At 40.4% G+C, this 16094-nt stretch overlaps 1 protein-coding gene across 1 annotated transcript in view; it reads left to right on the forward strand.

Annotated features, from left to right (window-relative positions):
• LOC109873941 (tumor necrosis factor receptor superfamily member 10A-like) overlaps positions 1-15670 on the forward strand; it is a 36738-nt gene extending 21068 nt beyond the window's left edge. Inside the window, exons 4-10 of the mRNA XM_020465636.2 lie at positions 2665-2776; positions 7827-7960; positions 10038-10130; positions 10235-10293; positions 10604-10909; positions 11349-11385; positions 12798-15670. Of these exons, the coding sequence (XP_020321225.1) occupies positions 2665-2776; positions 7827-7960; positions 10038-10130; positions 10235-10293; positions 10604-10909; positions 11349-11385; positions 12798-13099 (1043 nt within the window). The 3' untranslated portion in view covers positions 13100-15670. The remainder of the gene's footprint in view (positions 1-2664; positions 2777-7826; positions 7961-10037; positions 10131-10234; positions 10294-10603; positions 10910-11348; positions 11386-12797) is intronic.
• The last annotated feature ends 424 nt before the right edge of the window (positions 15671-16094 follow it).

Consider the following 16094-nt stretch of genomic DNA (forward strand, 5'->3'; position numbering starts at 1 on the left):
TCACTGAGGTGTTGAGAAAGAGCATTATTATGTGAGTGCATCAGTGCATACACACATCAGAGTCCACACTGTAAACAGACAAATCTTTGTCTTAAAACTCTCGCTCAAAAGCACAATTGTATTAAGTTGTGGTGTAAAAAATGATGTTTCAGAAGGCTTTCATCAAATAATCTCTCACGCCGTATACAGAGAGAGCATCTAAGAAAAGACCGATTTAAATCAAACTAAGAAAATGTATCCTCCAGCTACTATATCATCTTGTTAGTCTTTTTCGTTAGCCAGCTATATTACAAAGTTACTTTCTGCAGGATTACTTAGAATTCATTTTCTTATCATTCACATGTTGTGAAATTGTTTTTATGGTTCTTGTTGGGTCATTGTTTTAATAGATTTTATGAGCGCACTATGATCTTTTGAGTAACGCAGTCAATTTAGTGGCTATTTTTGACCTTGGCATCGGTTTAGTTTATCGGTTTCGTTTATTGGTCCGACTCATGTAAAACAGTACCCTAAATTTTATTTTTCAAAATGCCTGATAAGGATATTGCAAGGTAATTAAATAAGAATAACTTAGTGATATATAGTGCCTTCGAAAAGTATTCAGACCCCTTGACTTTTTCCACATTTTGCAAGGTTACAGCCTTAAATAGTTTTTTCCCATCATCCATCTGTATACAATAGCCCATAATGACAAAGCAAAAACAGGTTTGTAGAAATTTTTACTAATACGTTTTTTGTTGTTGAAATATCACAAATATCAATAAGTATTCAGACCCTTTACTCAGTACTTTGTTTTTAAAAAAATGTTTTTTAAATCGTTAGTTTTACTCCCTTTTTCTTATTGGTAGTTACAGTCTTGTCCCATCGCTTCAACTCCGGTATGGACTCGGGGGAGGCAGAGAGCCGTGCGTCCTCCGAAACACAACCCAACCAAGCTGCACTGCTTCTTGACACAGTGCCCACTTAACACATAAACTGTATGTGTCGGAGGAAACACCATGTACGTGGCAACTGTGTCAGCATGCACTGTGCCCGGCCCGCCACAGGAACCACTAGTGCGCTATGGGACAAGGACATCCAAGCCAGCCAAACCCTACCCTAACCCGGACGACGCAGGGCCAATTGTGCGCCCACCCCATGGGTCTCCCGGTTGCGGCCGGCTGCAACAGAGCTTGGACTCTAACCCAGAATCTCTAGTGGCACAACTAGCACTACGATGCAGTGCCTTAGACCACTTTGCCACTCGGGAGGCCATTACTTTGTTGAAGCACCTTTGGCAGTGATTATGGCCTTGAGTTTTCTTGGGTATGACGCGACAAGCTTGGCATACCTGTATTTGGGGAGTTTCTCCCATTCTTCTCTGCAGATCCTCAAGCTCTGTCAGGTTGGATGGGGAGCGTTGCTGCATAGCTATTTTCAAATATTTTCAGAGATGTTCAATCGGGTTCACGTCGGGGCTCTGGCTGGGGCACTCAAGGACATTCAGAGACTTGTTCCAAAGCCACTCCTACGTTGTCTTGGCTGTGTGCTTAGGGTCGCAGTCCTGTTGGAAGGTTGAACCGTCACCCCAGTCTGAGGTCCTGAGCGCTCTGGAGCAGGTTTTCATCAAGGATCTCTCTGTACTTTGCTCTGTTCATCTTTGCTTCGATCCTGACTAGTCTCCCAGTCCTTGCAGCAGAAAACATCCCTGCAGCATGATGCTGCCACCACCATGCTTGACCGTAGGGATGGTGCCAAGTTTCCTCCAGACTTGACGCTTGGCATTGGCATTCAGGCCAGAGAATCCTGTTTCTCATGGTCTGGAGGAAGAATCCTGTTTCTCATGGTCACTCCATGCAGGCTGTCGTGTGCATTTTACTGAGGAGTGGCTTCCGTCTTGCCACTCTATCATAAAGGCCTGATTGCAGCAGTTCTGGAAGGTTCTCCCATCTCCACAGAGTAACTCTGGAGCTCTGGCAGAGTGACCATCGGGTTCTTGGTCACCTCCCTGACGAAGGCCCTTCTCCCCCGATTGCTCAGTTTGGCCAGGTGGCCAGCTCTAGGAAGAGTCTTGGTGGTTCCAAACTTCTTCCATTTAAGAATGATGGAGGCCACTGTGTTCTTGAAAACCTTCAATGCTACAGAAGTTTTTTGGTACCCTTCCCCAGATCTGTACATCGACACAATCCTGTCTCTGAGCTCTATGGACAATTCCTTCATCCTCATGGCTTGGTTTTTGCTCTGACGTGCACTGTCAACTGTGAGACCTTATATAGACAGGTGTGCCTTTCCAAATCATGTCCAATCAATTGAATTTACAACCGATGTACTCCAATAAAGTTGTAGAAACATCTCAAGGATGATTAGTAGAAACAGGATGCACCTGAGCTCAATTTCGAGTCTCATAGCAAAGGGTCTGAATACTTATGTAAATAAGGTATTTATTGATTTTTTTATACAAATTAAAAACCTGTTTTTGCTTTTTCATTATGGGGTATTGTGTTTAGATTGCTGAGGACATTGTTTTATTTCATCCATTTAAAAATAAGGCTGTAACGTAACAAGATGTGGAAAAAGTCAAGGGATCTGAATACTTTCCGAAGTGTATACCAGCTGAAAATAAACTGCTACCTGTATTATTGAATGTAGACTATATTAGTACTCTCTCCCTCTCTCCCTTCACAGACCAGAGCCAGACAGTGCCCTGTACCAGTACAGCAGACACCCAGTGCCAGTGTCAAGCGGGCACCTTCTGTGTGCCAGAGCAGGCCTGTGAGGTCTGCAAGAGATGTGCCAAGTGAGTGCCAGCTTAAACATTTACACCCAGGCCTCTAAATAAAAACAAATCAAAGTTAGGCACACAACATAACATTTAGGACCACATGAAATTGTACAAAATTGATTGAGATACAGGTTATATTGGGCCTATAAGTATTCCAGCTACTTTTGAAGCACGTTTTAGATGCGAATATGTAATGAATACGTCTGTAAAGACGTGTTTATTATAAAGCTGTTGATACAAATACCTGTCATTGAAATTACAGTCATTTTTGGGAAACTGTGAAAAAAGCACTATTTCCTATTGAGATTGTACACGGTTTCTTTAAGATAGTCAAGCTAGTGAGTGAGTGAAGACATGCAAGAGATCTGTCAGAAGCTTCTTTCTGTTCCCCATAACGTTTGGATATGCTGGTAAATTACCAGATTGTTAGCTACCTAGGTGTTAATGGTTAATGTTCCGTGAGTAGTTTTAGAACGGCCAATAACATGGTTTATGAATGTAATATCGGCCGCCTAAAGCTAAAGATGGTAGAAAAAAACCGTAGCGCTGGTAATATGGGTAGAACTTTTGAACGGTTTGGGCTAGGAAACAATAAGTTTTCTTAGGCTGGGCGGCGAAACCATGTTTTACTATACACTGAGTGTACAAAACATTAGGAACACCTTCCTACTATTGCGTTGCACCCCCTTTTGCCCTCAGAACAGCCTCATTTGTCGGGGCATGAACTCGAATAGCTGTCGGAAAGGATGCTGGCTCCAATGCTTGCCACAGTTGTGTCAAGTTGGCTGGATGTCCTTTGGGTGGTGGATCATTCTTGATACACGGGTAACTGTTGAGTGTGAAAAACCCAGCAGCGTTGCCGTTCTTGAGACACTCAAACTGGTGCACCTGGCACTTGCTACCCCGTTCAAAGGCTTTTGTCTTGCCCATTCAACTTTTGAATGGCACACATACACAATCCATGTCTCAATTGTCTCAAGGCTTAAACATCCTTCTTTAACCAGTGAAACAGTGCAGTATCACTTCAGTTTAGAGGTCGACCGATTATGATTATTCAATGCCGATACCGATGATTGGAGGACCCCAAAAATATTTTATATATATATTTGTGATAATAACGATTGCAACACTGAATGAACAATGAACACTTTTATTTTAACTTAACCTAACTAGGGTAGGGGGCAGCATTCAGAATTTTGGATGAAAAGCCAAGAAGCTAGGATATGCATATAATTGGTAGATTTGGATAGAAAACACTCTAAAGTTTCCAAAACTGTTAAAATAATGCCTGTGAGTATAACAGAACTGATATGGCAGGTGAAAACCTGAGGAAAATCCATCAATGAAGTGCTTTTATTTTGAAATTGTGTTTTTCCATTGAAATCCTATCCATCATACAAAGACTTATGACGCAGTTCACTATTCCTATGGCTTCTTCTACATGTGGCCAGTCTTTAGGCCTTGTTTCAGGCTTTTACTATGAAGAATTAGGTTCAAAACACCACGTTCAATGAAAGGACAGTGGAAATTTCCAGACACGAGTCCAGATTGTGACCGGGAGCGCACATTTCTTGTTTTTCTTTTCTATTGACAAAGCTTTTGTCTGATCGAAATATGATTGATTATTTATGACAAAAACAATCTGAGGATTGATTATAAATATCGTTTGACATGTTTCAACAAACCTTTATGGTACTTTTTTTGATTTTTTTGTCTGTCTGTTGTGACCGCGCTTTGTTCCAATGGGTTACTGAACAAAACGCACCAACAAAACGGATGTCTTTGAATATAAAGAGGGACTTGATCGAACAAAACAAACATTTATTGTGTAATATGGAGTCTTGGGAGTGCAATCATATGAAGATCATCAAAGGTAAGTGATCAATTTGAATGCTATTTCGGACTTTTGTTACTCCTCTTATTTCTGCTAACTGTTTGTAATGATTTGTCTACTGGGCGCTGTTCTCAGATAATTGCATGGTTTGCTTTCGCCAAAAGGCCTTTTTGAAATCTGACACAGCGGTTGGATCAACAAGAAGTTTATCTTTAAGCTGGTGTATAACATTTGTATCCTTTATGTATGTTTATTATGAGAATTTCTGTTTTGTTGAGTTTCACGCTCTGCAATTTCACCGGATGTTGTTTGACAGTGTTTTACTGAACAAAACATGCTAACAAAACTGAGGTTTTTGGATATAAAGAGGGACTAAATCGAACAAAACAAACATTTATTGGGTAACTGGGAGTTTTGTGAGTGTAACCATATGAAGATCATCAAAGGTAAGTGATTAATTGTATCGCTATTTCTGACTTTTGTTACTCGTCTACTTGTTACTGTTTGTAATGATTTGTCTGCTGGGCTATGTTCTCAGATAATCGCATGGTTTGCTTCCACCGTAAAGTATTTTTGAAATCTGACACCGTGGTTCGATTAACAAGAAGTTAATCTTTAAAAGATGTATAACACGTATTGTTTCATGAATTTTTATAATGAGTATTTCTGTTTTTTGAATTTGGCAATTTCACTGGATGTTGGCCAGTGGGACGGTAGCGTCGCACACCCCCTAGAGAGGTTAATATAATACATCAATAAAATCTATTTGGTCTCAAATAAATAATAAAACATGTTCAATTTGGTTTAAATAATGCAAAAACAAAGTGTTGGAGAAGAAAGTAAAAGTGCAATATGTCCCATGTAAAAAAAGTTCCTTGCTCAGAACATGAGAACATATGAAAGCTGGCGGTTCCTTTTAACATGAGTCTTCAATATTCCCAGTTAAGAGGTTTTAGGTTGTAGTTATTATATTATATTATATTATTACTATATTATTGCTAGCCTAATCTCGGGAGTTGATAGGTTGGAAGTCATAAACAGCGCTGTGCTTTAAGCATTGTTAAGAGCTGCTGACAAACGCAGTAAAGGGCTGTTTGAATGAGTGCTATCATTTGGAAAACAAAACGTTTATTCTTTCAGTGAAATACGGAACCGCTCCATATTTTATCCAACGGGTGGCAACCCTAAGTCTAAATATTGCTGTTACATTACAACCTTCAATGTTATGTCATAATTATGTAAAATTCTGGCAACTTAATTTCAGTCTTTGTTAGGAAGAAATGGTCTTCACACAGTTCACAACGAGCCAGGCGGCCCAAACTGCTCCATATACCCTACCCTGACTCTGCTTGCAGTGAGCACAAGAGAAGGGACACAATTTCCCTAGTTAATATTGCCTGCTAACATGAATTTATTTGAACTAAATATGCAGGTTTAAAAAATATATACTTGTGTATTGATTTTAAGAAGGGCATTGATGTTTATGGTTAGGTACATTGGTGCAACGATTGTGCTTTTTTCGCAAATCCGCTTTTGGTAAATCATCACCTGTTTGGCGAAGTTGAAGTAGGCTGTGATTCGATGATAAATTAACAGGCACCGCATTGATTATATGCAACACAGGACAAGCTAGTTAAACTAGTAATATCATCAACCATGTGTAGTTAACTAGTGATTATGTTAAGATTGATTGTTTTGTATAAGATAAGTTTACTGCTAGCTCGCAACTTACCGTGGCTCCTTGCAGCCACAAGGTCCTTTTGATGCCTTGTGGATTGCAATTTAATCGGCCATAATCGGCGTCCAAAAAGGCTGATTACCGATTGTTATGAAAACTTGAAATCAAAATACCACAGTCGACTGCAATTACTGCACATTTACTGCAGTTTCAAAACTGCTATCTTTTTTTGTAAGGGTGATGATGAACCGGTTTAGATTTTCTGACTTTACTTTACATACCGGTATTTAAATGTCTGGTTTGTTTAATATTAGATACAGAGTGCCTTCTGCAGGTGTTAGAAAGAGCTGGAGATACAGTGGGGCAAAAAAGTATTTAGTCAGCCACCAATTGTGCAAGTTCTCCCACTTAAAAAGATGAGAGAGGCCTGTAATTTTCATCATAGGTACACTTCAACTATGACAGACAAAATGAGAGAAAAAAATCCAGAAAACCACATTGTAGGATCTTTAATGAATTTATTTGCAAATTATGGTGGAAAATAAGTATTTGCACAATTGGTGGCTAACTAAATACATTTTTTGCCCCACTGTAGATGTAATAACTGAGTGATGAAACTCTAAATAGTACTAGACTGGTAACAGTTGAGAACTGCTAATTATTTTACAAGGGCTTCGGGTTTAGCACATGTACTTTTCTTTCTATGAATATTGCCTTTGAGGCAGCGCTGGCACGCTAGAAATCAGTCCCTTGTGGCTAAAGTAGGAACTGCCATTGAATCCATTGAAAATACATGGTTATAGATGAGAATAATAAATAAGAAAAAGAAGTGACTAATAGAGGCATACAAAGACAAAACAGATGTGGGAATTATAACAAATGAATGAAGGAAATCCAGAAATGTAAAAAGTTATTTTGGGTTGAAGTTTGATTCAACAGTATAAAACACAGAGAGAAAACCCTATTAAAACCACTTACAATGTATTTGTTGTCCACCCTAGGATCATCCACTACTCATTAAGCATATTTAGAGCTTGTATTATTCAAAAACATAAAATACTGTCAAATAGCATCATCCCGTAAAAAATGAGAAAAATATATTGTGATATGATATCTGGCCATATCGCCCAGACATATTTTCTCTGCAGTATAGTATTGGTGCAATCATGACGGTCACGAATCTGCACTCGCTTTTTTCTCTAGGGCACTTGGAAATAGTGGTACAGCGACAAATAAAAATTCCAGGTCGCACAGAAAAATATTTAGGAGCATATACAACCACAATTGTCACAATTTAGAGCCCTGTTTACACCTCCAGACCCCAGTCCAGAGATCACACCACTAGGCATACTTAACAGTAGTCTGGTCCCAGATCTGTTTGTGCTGTATAGCCAACTTCTATGGTCATTGGCATGACCATAGGAGTTGGCAAGACCACACAAACAGATCTGAGATCAGCACTGTCATATTTGAGCTAATTCTCTACTGAAGTAACACTAGCCCCATCAAAGAATAAAATACTAATTCCTCTATCTCTTTTCTTGTCTTCCCAGGTGTAAAGTGGGGGAGGAGGAGGTGAAGAAATGCACCCCCATCTCCAACACTGCGTGTAGGAAACGAGACATCTCCACTACCCTCCACCCGATTGTCATCCCCACCCCCGCCCCCATCTCTGCAGAGACCATAGGTAGGTCTATTTAAGCAGTGGTGGAAAAAGGACTCAAAGCCATACTTGAGTTTTAAGTAAAGAAACCTTAATAGAAAATGAAATACTAAAGTATTTGGTTTTAAATATACTTAAGTATCAAACGTAAAAGTATGAATCATTTCAAATTCCTTATATTATATTATATATATATAAACCAGACGGCACAAATTGTATTTTATTTCTTATAGCCAGGGGCACACTCCAACACTAAGAAATGAATTTACAAATGAAGCATTTGTGTTTAGTGAGTCCGCCAGATCAGAGGCAGTAGGGTTGACCAGGTATGTTCTCTTGATAAGTGGATGAATTGGACCGTTTTCCTGTCAAAATGTAACAAGTACTTTTGGGTGTTAGGGAAAATATATGCAGTAAAAAGTACATTATTTTCTTTAGTAATGTATTGAAGTAAAAGTAAAAGTTGTCAAAAATATAAATAGTAAAGTAAAGTACAGATATCCCAAAAAACTACTTAAGTAGTACTTTACAGTATTTTTACGTAAGTAGTTTACTCCACTGTACATAAGTCTTTATCGCTCTGTTTTATAGGCTCTGAATCATTTTTATTGAGGACCAATCAAATAAAGAGAATGAACAGCATACAATTGATGTCATATGCTCATCATGATGAGACATGATTCTAAATCGGTGGTATTCAAACTCGGGGTTGCGACCACTAGTGGAGTCTCGGGGGAATTGCAGTGGGGTCGCCCCAAACATATTTGTATTATTTTATGTACACCAAATTAAGAGTACAGATTATTGTATGGGATAATATGCAAACGTTTTTGAGAAAGATAATTTGAAAAAATACAATTATATTGAGTCAATGTATTTATTGTTTTCTTTTCATTTTGATAAGAGATAAAATGCAATGAATTGAAGGTAATTTGTTGATTTAAAATCTGAATATACAGATTTAAAGTTGTGTCATTAGATTTGGGTTGGGGTCGCAAGAAATTCTTGTCGAAAAAATGGGGTCCCCAGAATTCTGGCGGAAAAAATGGGGTCCCCAGAATTCTGACGGAAAAAATGGGGTCCCCAGAATTCTGGCGGAAAAAATGGGGTCCCCAGAATTCTGACGGAAAAAATGGGGTCCCCAGAATTCTGACGGAAAAAATGGGGTCCCCAGAATTCTGGCGGAAAAAATGGGGTCCCCAGAATTCTGACGGAAAAAATGGGGTCCCCAGAATTCTGACGGAAAAAATGGGGTCCCCAGAATTCTGACGGAAAAAATGGGGTCCCCAGAATTCTGACGGAAAAAATGGGGTCCCCAGAATTCTGACGGAAAAAATGGGGTCCCCAGAATTCTGACGGAAAAAATGGGGTCCCCAGAATTCTGACGGAAAAAATGGGGTCCCCAGAATTCTGACGGAAAAAATGGGGTCCCCAGAATTCTGACGGAAAAAATGGGGTCCCCAGAATTCTGACGGAAAAAATGGGGTCCCCAGAATTCTGACGGAAAAAATGGGGTCCCCAGAATTCTGACGGAAAAAATGGGGTCCCCAGAATTCTGACGGAAAAAATGGGGTCCCCAGAATTCTGACGGAAAAAATGTGGTCCCAGAATTCTGACGGAAAAATGGGTCCCCAGAATTCTGACGGAAAAAATGGGGTCCCCAGAATTCTGACGGAAAAAATGGGGTCCCCAGAATTCTGACGGAAAAAATGGGGTCCCCAGAATTCTGACGGAAAAAATGGGGTCCCCAGAATTCTGACGGAAAAAATGGGGTCCCCAGAATTCTGACGGAAAAAATGGGGTCCCCAGAATTCTGACGGAAAAAATGGGGTCCCCAGAATTCTGACGGAAAAAATGGGGTCCCCAGAATTCTGACGGAAAAAATGGGGTCCCCAGAATTCTGACGGAAAAAATGGGGTCCCCAGAATTCTGACGGAAAAAATGGGGTCCCCAGAATTCTGACGGAAAAAATGGGGTCCCCAGAATTCTGACGGAAAAAATGGGGTCCCCAGAATTCTGACGGAAAAAATGGGGTCCCCACTGAAAATGTTTGAATACCAATGTTCTAAATGGTTGTTTCCTCATTTCCCCTTCCCAAAAGTTACGCCATTGGTCATTCTGCTCTTGCTCTTCCTCCTCTTCATCGGGATTGGTGTGTGGCTTTGGATCAAGAGGCCATGTACATTTCGGCCAGGTGAGTAACCAAAATAAATGTTCCTTGCCACTCCTGTGTATTGAAATACATATTGATTCAAAATATTGTAGATTGGTTCTCTAATAGTTCTCTTTGTGTTTTAGTTTGTCTCTCAGGTTCAGACAGTCGCTGTGACTCCAGTGACATTGTGAAGATTGCCATTGTAAGTTTTCCCATCTCTATCCCTTTATGCTATTGGGGTTATGTTATATATCGTCAGTATAGATCAATATATGTCTGTTGGATTGATATGAATCTCTGGTGGTGAATTTTTTTAATTTGTCGTCTCAGAGTGTACTTTGATCTGCTAAGTGAACTCTCATGCTTCACACTCGCTCTCCATGCCGTCTCCTTATTTCCCTCACCACCTCTCTCTCTCTCTCTCTCTCTGTCTCGTCCTCTCTTTCTCTCTCTCGTGTGCTCTCTCTCTCTCTCTCTCTCTTACTCCCTCTCTTTATTTATCTCTCCCTCAGGGTGAGAGTGGACCCACAGCAGAGGAGAGACAGAACAGCCAGAATGCTGGCCTGGAGGGGGAGGGGGGGGAGGAGGTCCGTCCCGAGTCACGTCCCCTGCTGCAGGAGACCCAGGGCGGCCTGATCAAGGCCTCCCCTCCCCTGGGATTGGGAGAGGACGAGGACCGGGGCCTGGGCGACAGCCTGCCCAACACCACCAGCTCCTCCCAGACCAGCCTGTCGGCCCTGCCCACCGCCGGGGCAGCCTCGTCGGGCAGCTCCCCCCGACACAGCCCCTCCGCCCAGAGACTGCAGCCCACAGCCAGGGTGAGTGAGGCAGGGGTGATGGTTGGGGGTTGTGAGGTAGGAGAGCTTGAGGGATATGGGGGCAGAGGAGGTTAGACGAGGACCAGAGCCAGAGAGGGGGGAATGTAGGGGATACAGTTATAGCAGGAGGGGGGAACAGAGGGCAGGGACCCTGGGGCTAGGTTTGGCCTAGGACACAAAACCACACAAACCCTACGTGCACCAGATCATGTGAGCACAACTTCAGTTCTAGAGGGCAGAGACTGGAGTTGTGCATTCCTGCAACAGACACGTCCTAAGAAGTGGAATAACATCATCAAAGTTTTCGGTATTTTAACCAAGGCAGACTTTCATAATACTAATACTGTTTCTACACAGATAACAGATTTTTCCCTGGTGGCCCCTGGTGGTTTTAGAAGGGCTGTGGTTAACTCTTGTTTTTCCTTCTGTTGCGTTTCAGGATGATCCTCTGCAGAAGAGACTGGTGTCCCTGATAGGTAAGAGACCCCACACAGAACTGGAGGGTGGGCCGGGTGCTAGTAGGGAGGGGTTCCACACACACACCATAAACAACACATTCATCCTCTCCTGACTGGGGTCTGTTTAGAAGAGAGAATTTTTACTGAACGGTCAGATAGAAATCTATTGGGTAGAACAAATACTGTGTGATTGTCAGGTAAATAGGGTGTACTAGTTTACATTTCTATATGCAAGGTTTGGAGCGTTTCACCTCACTGAATACACCCCATAGAGATGGAATACCGTTGAGTCAAAGTTAGGCCTCAGAAAATCAAATCAATCATGAATTTGATCCATTATTTAATTATGGATTTTATATGTGGTCCTTTCATCCTACGATTTTAATTGGATGAATAGAGACTCCTATAAGGTATTTAACTAGTAGAGTGTGTGCTACTGAACTATATTAGTATGTAGTCAATGTAGCTTGGCTTTGTTTGTTTCTCTCCCTGAAGTAAATTCTGTGTGCTTATTTACTGACGGCTCCACGTTTAAACCTCGTTACCTTGTGTTCAGTGGTTGATTGCTTTATGAGTTAACTCTCCGGCACTATAAGGTTAGCAACAATTTACAATTTGGACCCTAACAAGGAGCTCTTTTGTAAGGCTGAGAAAATGGACAAAATGTGACAGGGGAAGCACACTGCCTGAACAGACCCCTACAGATAAAAAAATAAATACAAGTTTTTTATTTAACCTTTATTTAACTAGGCAAGGTAGTTAAGAACAAATTCTTATTTACAATGACAGCCTACACTGCCCAAACCCAGACAACGCTGGGCCAATTGTGCACCACCCTATGGGACTACCAATCACAGCTGGTTATGATACAGCCTGGATTTGAACAAGTGTGTCTGTAGTGACGCCTCTAGCGCTAAGTTGCAGTGTCTTAGACCACTGTGCCACTCAGGACCCCAATACACAAATGTACAGATAAAAAGGACAACTTAACATTCCACAAACATAGACCCAAAACTAGACATGACATTGGCTGGGACCAAACTTCAACATAAAGAAAAAAGATGAATAAAGACAAAACCACCAATTTACATTTCAACAAACATTATTGACCGCCACAGATTCTTAAATAGATAATAAATAATAAATAATAAAAATCTTATTGTTGTTTTTGCTGCTTACCTTTTTTAAAATGTATTATTTAAAGGGCAATAATAATTCAAAGGAAATATCATGATAAAGAGTTATGTTTTCTAAGACAATGGGTGGGAGTTTTTTTCCTGATGACTGGTTCAGGAAAAAAGTTTGAACCTTAGTTAGTGTCTATAACTAGAGCCCATATTTTCTTGGTGGTCAGGAAAAGAGGAAAAACTCCCCTATTTCTGATATCAGCAACAATGAACCAAGGTACCATTTCTCCTTTCTCTCCCCAGGGGATGAGACGTCCCTGAAGAAGAGCTTTGACCTCTTCGATGAGTGCCTGGACGTGCGGATCCACAACAAGTTTTTTCGCTACATCGGCGTCCATGACAACCACATCAAGATGGCGGAGAGTGCCCCCCCTAGCGACAAGGTGTATGACCTGCTGAAGAACTGGATGCAGAAGGAGGGCCTGAAAGCGGACATCAACTCCCTGCTCCAGGCCCTTCTCAGTCTGGACCAGAGGCGCTCCGCTGAGAGCATTGCGTTCGCTGCCATCCAGAAGGGCTACTACAAACATGCAGACATGCCCTGACTTCCCCAGCCCACTGGGGGGCGCTGCCTCAGAGACATGTGTGGATTGAGATTAAATAAAAAAACATTGATGAAAGACAACGTCAACTCTTATCGGCCTACTTGGCCTGATGTATTCTGCCTATATGCCTGTGCCTCTAAAACAACACCAATGGAGGAGTTGGAGATAAACAATGTTGTCTTTTGAATATCTGCCAATATGGTCTGGTGTATTTGGCCTAAAGGCCCGTGCTTTCTGAAACAAAATGTAAAAAAACAAAATGGAGGATTTGGGGATAAACCTTGTTTTCTTTTGAAGATAGCATTATTGGCCTGGTGTGTCCGGTCTTCATGGTGTTCTAAAACAAAAACAGAAAATGGGAGAAGAGTTGGATGTTGTTGATGGATGTTGATGTTTTCCAGTGGGTGGGTCTGGAGCTCAGCTTTGAACTCCATGATTTTACGCCCCACCCCTTCTCTCTGAGCGACTGACATGGCTTATAGGCCAATACCGAACCCTGGGACAGGGACATACACTGGTTTGTAGGAGTGGCATTAGCTTGTGCGTTCCTATGCCCAGGCGTTGCTGACGCCTGCCAGATATTACAATGCCTGGATAGGTATTTTAAGTATCAGCAAATCACAACATATGTTATACCAATCTGTCAGTCGATGACACAGTTGATGGCGTGGCACGCAACCATTGGTTGGTGCATGTAATGTCTGAGCAAGGGAACGCAACCACTATGTCACTGATACTGCGTCTACTTGATGTACTGGCCTCTGGCACGTGTAGGGTTTAGAGATACAGGTAACAAATGCCCATATTAGGCAGAAGGTTATATGTTTGAAGTACAGGTAGAGATAGGCCATTTAAGCATAATGCTGTTAAAAATTACAGTAAAATACAGACCATATTGTACTATGTTAGTTTAAAATGCAGGTTGGTATGAGTCATGACCATATTAGAAGTATTTTAGCCAAAGTTAGATATGGTCCATTTGAATATTTGTGTGTAAATAGTCCATTACTGTTACTGTTTTGTTTTTTGAAGTTTCAGAATTCGTTTATGATTTAAAACGTGCCAGAGGCTCATTTAAAGTGTATAAGTGCAGGCAAGGGCGAAGATTATTTCTAAACTGAATGTTTTATAGACTGCGTTTTTAGTTATTTCGTTTTCAGTGTTGATGCGTTCTCACACAGCACTTGTTGGAAGGAGTTTCCGTAACTATTTCTTTTGTTAGTCAAATGTTTCTCAAACATTTCCCACAAACACTCAGAGCCCTCAAGGTTTCATAGCTGTTTTATTTATTGACATATTTATTTAAAACGGATAATTACGTTTCATTATTTATTCGATTACCAACACAGCAACCCTGGAAAACTAAAGAGGGCAGTAATGTGTTGCTACGTTATCATGACTACATTTATCTAGAGGGCAACATGACTGAGATCAAATAGACAGACAGGAGTGGCTGACCTGCATTTGGGGTCCTGTCCTGCTCGATGGCGCCCCACTGATCAAAGACTATGTTCAGTCAGTGCACATACTGTCAAAGAAGTTCATAGTTACAGTATATATGCCATTTCTGGACATTATTCAGTCAAGGTGGTCATCATAAGGTCACTTTTGTAATTATGCTTAACTCAACATTTGTGGACTATTGAAAACCGTTTTTCTCTCTGCCTGATTCACACTGTACTTTTCACATTGTCCAGTATAGCTCTGCTCGGGTTTGTCTCAGTAGTGTGAAAAGGGTAATAATGTATTGATAAAAAGTTGGACTCCTTTATACATGTCAACAAAGACATGAATATACAGGTACGCAAAGCACGTTGTTTCTCATTGTTTGGCTCTGTCAAGAAGATGAAGGAAAGCTTTTCTGGGTATTTAAATCCAAGTTCTTTTTTATTTTCGGAAAAGTCCAAGTTTATTTCCTGTAGCATCCTTTGTACATACATTACCAAGAGTGGTTTTATGTGCTTCACATTATATATATATATATATATATATATATATAGAGAGAGAGAGAGTTTTATTAACAAAAAAGAAAAGCCTTAAAGGAATACTACTATATGATTACTAAGTATGAGCACATTAAACTTGGTTTAGCCCCTTTTTCCCTCTAGTCTAGTGGCTACACTTATGTAAAAGAGCGAAGAATCCTTTTTAATTTTTTTTTTTAAAGCTGACAGATTTGAAGCTACAGTGCTGGCACTGCCATCTATTGACGGACAATGAAAAAACAGCCTGCATCAATTTCTATGGACCTTTATTTTTTCTAATTCTTCTTAATGCTTTTCTACCAACATTTTTTAACACACCTCTTCCATTATAATATTACCTTTGAGACGGCTTTTGGCTCTTTTTTTCATGAACTTTTAGGAGTTAGGATTATACATTGGCGTTCATATCATGTTTGCGCTGTGGCGGTCTCACACCTCACTTCTGTTTATTTAGTTGCATAGCTCAAAAAACATTTTCTCCCTTCGATAATTGTTTGCTAGTGTCTGGATTTCAGATAAGAATGTGTCAAAGCCATTGTGTTTGTTTAATGTCCGTTTGAAATAAACATTTTGTACAAATATCCCATCTTTGCCTTATGTATTGAATCTTGTATTAAAGGGATAGTTTACCCAAATTATAAAATGACACATTGGTTTCCTTACCCTATAAGCATAAGCTATAACAGCAGTTCATGCTTTGGTTTAGTTTCCCTGGCAATATTTCCGCATGCTAACATTTTAGCACTTGTGGCACAAATCCCATTCAAGTCATTGGACTTGAAGGCATGGATTGCTGTCTTACCTTGTCCATAGACTGCTTACAGGGTAAGGAAACCAATATGTAATTTGCATATTTTGTACTTCAAAACTGAATAATTTGAATAATTAATTCCAAATGATTTTAATACTGCACTCAGTGGTTTTGTATATTATACAACAATTTGTGAAAGAATGGCGTATTAAGTATTTAAGAATATTGTTATATACTGAGAATTTATGAACTATTTGTT

This window comes from Oncorhynchus kisutch, linkage group LG29, assembly GCF_002021735.2.
Source record: "Oncorhynchus kisutch isolate 150728-3 linkage group LG29, Okis_V2, whole genome shotgun sequence".
In the NCBI taxonomy this organism is placed as follows: Eukaryota; Metazoa; Chordata; class Actinopteri; order Salmoniformes; family Salmonidae; genus Oncorhynchus; species Oncorhynchus kisutch.